Raw genomic sequence first — 5144 nt, 5'->3', positions numbered from 1 at the left:
AATATATAATTGGCGTCTGGTTTGTATGATTTCATCACCCAATTGAATTAATGATTATTTTATCAACTCAAAGTAAAGTTAGAGTGATATACTTGTCCGACAAAATATGGCCATTTTCATTTATCTAAAATTGTCTCCAACACATTACATATATACATTAATTTATTTACAATTTTTATCACTATAACCCACCATTTTAAGTCATTAAACACTAATAATAATCTGGGTCCCTCTATCTACTAACACTACTTTAACTATCATTCTCGTTATTACTCTTATTTTATCAATTGTGCATTAATTTTCGTGTCATTTTAAATGCACATATTTTAATTTATGGTACGGAATGAGTAGTATTTTGTATTCATTTGCTACTTTATAACTTATTTTTTATAATAACCCCACAAAAATTATTGTTTTTATTTATTTTTTAGTTTATTTGCTTTTGCATGACTATGAAAAGAACACAATGTTTTCTACTTTTTATATTCATTTACTATAATTCAATAATTTAACAATTAATTCAAAACAAACCAAAATAATTTTAATACGCCGCAAAATGTTTGTTGGAGAATTAGTCAATAGTCTAATAGGGGCGCGTTACAGTGACACCAATTTTAAAATGAGAATGTACCACCAACTTCGTGCTGGCACTCGACACATTATCCTGCAATATTAGGGGTGTATCTTGCAATATACATTAGTGGGCGTTGTAGATAGATTTCTGCATATTACATATTAAAAATAGGTGGATTGCAGTATAGATTGTTTAGTTTTGCATTATTGTCTAAATGCAAAATAACTGTATACAAAAGCAACCAGTCTATATATATAATGCAAATTAAACATTCTACCGTATTTTTGCAGTATACCTGACTTTCAACATCAATGAAAATAGATATTTTGAGTTTTTAGAATATTATTTATATTTATAATTTTAAAAATATATTAAATCTATATTTTATTCATAGTTATATTTATATTTCACAATAGATTTTATAATTTAAAAATATAAAAATATATTTTATATATAATTATATTTATGTTTTATGGTATACACCTTAATTTAAGGTATATACCGAATTTCAGTATGCAGCGGTATACCGCGGTATATGAAAATTGATACTGTTACCTTACCGAAATCTTTTGGTAATGTATCATACCGCACCAAAAATTTGATATTTTCGATATTTTTCGGTACGATAAGACCGATATTTTGGTATTTCAGTATTTTTTTCTCAGCCCTATAAATGACATGTATATTCTACAGGTTTATAGCAATAAAATAAACTATTTTAAATAAATGGGTAAGAAACCTAAACTGTTATATACCCTACTTACATAATTATTCTTCTGTCCAGTAGTTATGTTTTTGTATTTTGATTCGTCTATAAAAATTACTACTAGTAATTATTTTTTATTTATTATAAGTTTCTTTTTTAATATATAGTATCTTATGATTTATTAATAATACCTTAATTACTTGCTATCTCCATTACAAAAAACAATAATTTTTACTGCCGAAAATTTTCATTGGTAATTCCTATTTTTCCTTCGGTAAATAGTACGGAAAATTTTCGTCAATAAGGTATGTTTTTTTAGTTGTGTAGTACTAGTGATATTTAGTCCGTAATTAGTCAAATCCGTTGGTAAAACTATTTTTCGTTGCTAATCAATCCAACTTTTTTCTGCAGTGCTCTATTTTTCATACTTTATAAATTTTACATTAGAAAGTAATTATAATAATTAATCTTATTTTAAAAAACTACAAGACATTTAAAACAAAAGATAATAAAACATGAAAGAAATAAAAAAAAATTACTAGTATAAAGTTGGGGAAAATGGGCAAGTGGAGAAAGCAACAATTCCAAAGCTTTTCGCCCACCACCAGCGGGCACATTTCTACAGCAAACCAACATTTGCAACCGCCAAACACTACGTCCCCCCCCCTTCCCAAAAGTAGCTCTTTCTATCCCACCCCACTCAAAAACCAATCCCTAATCTCTCTCTCTTCCCCCTCTGCATCGATCTCTTTCTCTACCTCTACCTGTGTAATTAATGGATGCTGCTCAGTGGCCACAGGTAACAAGAAGAAAATAAATACATACATCATGATAACATCACCATCTTGAGACCTTTGTGATTTTTATGTAGCATGTCCTTTTTGCTTTGGACTTGGAGATTACTTGTTCTTTTCCTCCCTTTTTTAAATTAAAGCCAATCACTTTATCTGCAGACTTTCCCTTTTACTTTTGAGTTTATATGTTAGGTTTTGCTTGCTTGTGTTTTCATGTCTTAAAGCAACCACTTTTCCTTTTTTCCCCCCCATCTTCTCAATAGACAAAAAGAAAAAGCTATGCTCATTTAATTTCCTTTGTTTCCTCCTCCTTGTTTGCTTTTCCTTGTTCTCTAATCCCCAAATTGCAAGGATTTCAGTGATGATGCATACTTTCTTTTTCTGTCCCCTTATTTAATCAGGGAATTGGAGTTGAATGCTCAAGAAACTCAGAGAAGAAGCCAAGACCACAAAAGGAACAGCCTTTGAACTGCCCAAGATGCAAATCCACCAACACAAAGTTTTGCTATTACAACAATTACAGCCTCTCTCAACCTAGGTACTTTTGTAAGAGCTGCAGAAGGTATTGGACTGAAGGTGGAACTCTCAGAAATGTCCCAGTTGGTGGAAGCTCTAGAAAAAACAAAAGATCTTCTTCATCTTCTACAAAGAAATTGACCCCACCACCTCAAATTCAAAACCCTAAGCAATCTTACAATGATCCGCCTCTCTACAGTGGAATTTCTGAGCTAGTGGCTTTGCCATTCACTCTCCACCCTCAAAACCCTAATTTGCTGAGCTCAATCATCTCTGCTCCGGTTCACAATTCCAACCCGGTGGTCTCCTCCGGTTTCCCTCTTGAAAACCGGTTTGGGAACTCACAGCAAGCGGTTCAAGGCGATCCACCAATCGTTTTCCCATTTGAAGCGGTTGGAAATCAAGAAATTGAGCGTGATTCGAACGGATTCTGGACCGGGATGTTCCCCGGCAGTTCATGGTGAAACTACGTACGTAATTAATCAATTATATATTTTCTCTTAATTAACAATGTTTAGTCAAGATATAGTAATGTTTACTAGTCTGTGTTGATGGATTTAATTTGTTTTTGATTGATTTAAATGGTGATGACTGATGAGTGGTGCGATCATTATAGCTGAGAGTACAACTCATGTTTTATATATATATATATATATATATATATATATAGGTCGATCGATGCATGTGTTGATTCATATATATATGTATATGGCCACTTGGTATTGGGTATTCTTGTGCTTTGTCATGTCAAAAGGTGAATGTCGCCACCCTTTTTCTGGTATCGTTTATCTTTGTTTTCTGTGCATGTATTGTTTAATCTTTGCTACTTTCTCATCATCGATCTCACTTTCCCCTATTTATGTATACCAATAATATATCTACACTCCCTCCGTTCCATAGTGGTGGAGAAGTTTCTTTTCGGCACGAGATTTAAGAAAAATTATATTAAGTGGGTTAGGTAAAGGAAGAATAAATTAGAAAATGAAAAAGGTAGAGAGATGAAGATAGAATAAAGTAAGGGAGAGTAAAGTAAGTAAGAAGAAAATCCAAGCCTCCTAGCTCAACTGGTTCAGAAGGGAGACAAGGATACCACCTCATCCTAGAGGTCGTGTGTTCGACCCCTGGGAGGCGCATCTTGGGGATTAATTTCCCTGGGGCCTAGTGGATTCACAGGCCTGACTCCAGAGCTTCGGGAGGTGATTAAGCCTGTACCCGTGCCTGGACCCAGGAGCTAGGGGAGGTGAAAAATCCTGGACCCGTTCCTGCGAGGCTGGTGGATCCATTGGGTCCCACCTTGACAACGAAGCGCGTCTTGGTAAGACGCTTCACCTCCGACCGTTAGGCCGAGGGTCCGAGTCACTTCGGGGGTAGGTGGGGAACCACCATCGATCCTCCTTAAAAAAAAAGTAAGTGAGAAGAAATGTGTTAGCTTTTACTAAAAAAGAAAATGACTCCACTATTATGGAACGTACCAAAGTGGCAAAATGACTCTACTATTATGGAACGGAGGGAGGGAGTACATGTTTTAAGTTTCCAGTTGATGCCATGATCATATAATAAGAAAATGCATCTTTACCTTTTTAATGTTTATACTAAAACTGTTGTACATACCAAGAACACAATCAATGCTAATATACATAAACAAATATATCTAAGAATCTTCTAATCTTAATTTTGATAGTTTAATTTTGAATTTCTTATATATTTGAGGAGGGAGTTGAAGACTTCAAATCCCTTGGTTATGTGAATATATGACCTCATGAAGTACATAGTAGTATATCATTTGTGTTTATATGTAGAGGAAGGACACTAGATAAAAAATCTTTTTCTCCTAGAATATGTGTGATACTATATGATTTGTATATAATGTTCAATTGTCCAATCCTTTTTGATAATCACATATCTATAATATTAATAGCATGCATACCTTTACATCACATGGTTGATGGTAGAGCACTAGTGATGGAACAAAGAAAGTTGTAAGATTTGAGCGCTCTTAAATGAGAGCCCCTCGATCTACTGACACAATATAGTAATACCTATATATATCTTGTGGAATGTCACTTGCACTCTTTATACTGTACATCTTTAATTAATAAAGTAATCTTTTTTTCTTTTTTCATTTAATTACTTCTATAAAATGAGAATAAGTGATATTCATGTACACCAGTATGATAAAATGAACTTTTTTTATATGTGCATCTGTGGAGACATATATACAGCTCATCAGTACACACACAATTAATATATACGTATGATTTTGTTTTCACTACAACAAAAATGTCCTAGACATTTTTTAGTCAATTAATAACGTTAATTTCTGTTTTCTATATGCTCTATATATATTTTAAAAAACGGCTTCAATCTTAGTGTCCCAACTAAAAAGGACGCAAACGAAAGCTTCTCAAAAATGCAAAATATTAAGATTTAATGGACAATTATAAGGATGACTTTGCTTTGCGTCCTCAATTCTGATTATTTTTCAAAATTATCCAGTACAAGTAATTACGTCTCTAAATTTGTGTTTAATTATAAGATAAATTTATTGTAATGG

General features: G+C 32.9%; 1 protein-coding gene across 1 annotated transcript; it reads left to right on the top strand.

Moving 5' to 3' along the window:
- Window positions 1-1891: 1891 nt before the first annotated feature.
- Window positions 1892-4704, top strand: LOC121793536 (dof zinc finger protein DOF5.3-like). Its single transcript, XM_042191560.1, has 2 exons — window positions 1892-2079; window positions 2476-4704. Exons 1-2 carry the CDS (start codon window positions 2056-2058, stop codon window positions 3052-3054), a joined length of 603 nt encoding a protein of 200 aa, XP_042047494.1. The 5' UTR covers window positions 1892-2055; the 3' UTR covers window positions 3055-4704.
- Window positions 4705-5144: the final 440 nt, after the last annotated feature.

Source organism: Salvia splendens, chromosome 3 (assembly GCF_004379255.2).
Source record: "Salvia splendens isolate huo1 chromosome 3, SspV2, whole genome shotgun sequence".
NCBI lineage: Eukaryota > Viridiplantae > Streptophyta > Magnoliopsida > Lamiales > Lamiaceae > Salvia > Salvia splendens.
Note: the sequence above shows the minus strand (reverse complement) of the source record. Positions and strands in the feature narration are given on the sequence as shown.

What these genes read in the sequence shown, in the direction of transcription:
- LOC121793536 (XM_042191560.1), top strand. Translation starts at nt 2,056, where the DNA reads ATGGATGCTGCTCAGTGGCCACAG. An exon ending in ATGCTGCTCAGTGGCCACAG is followed by an intron (nt 2,080 to 2,475) that starts GTAACAAGAAGA and finishes TTATTTAATCAG; the next exon opens with GGAATTGGAGTTGAATGCTC.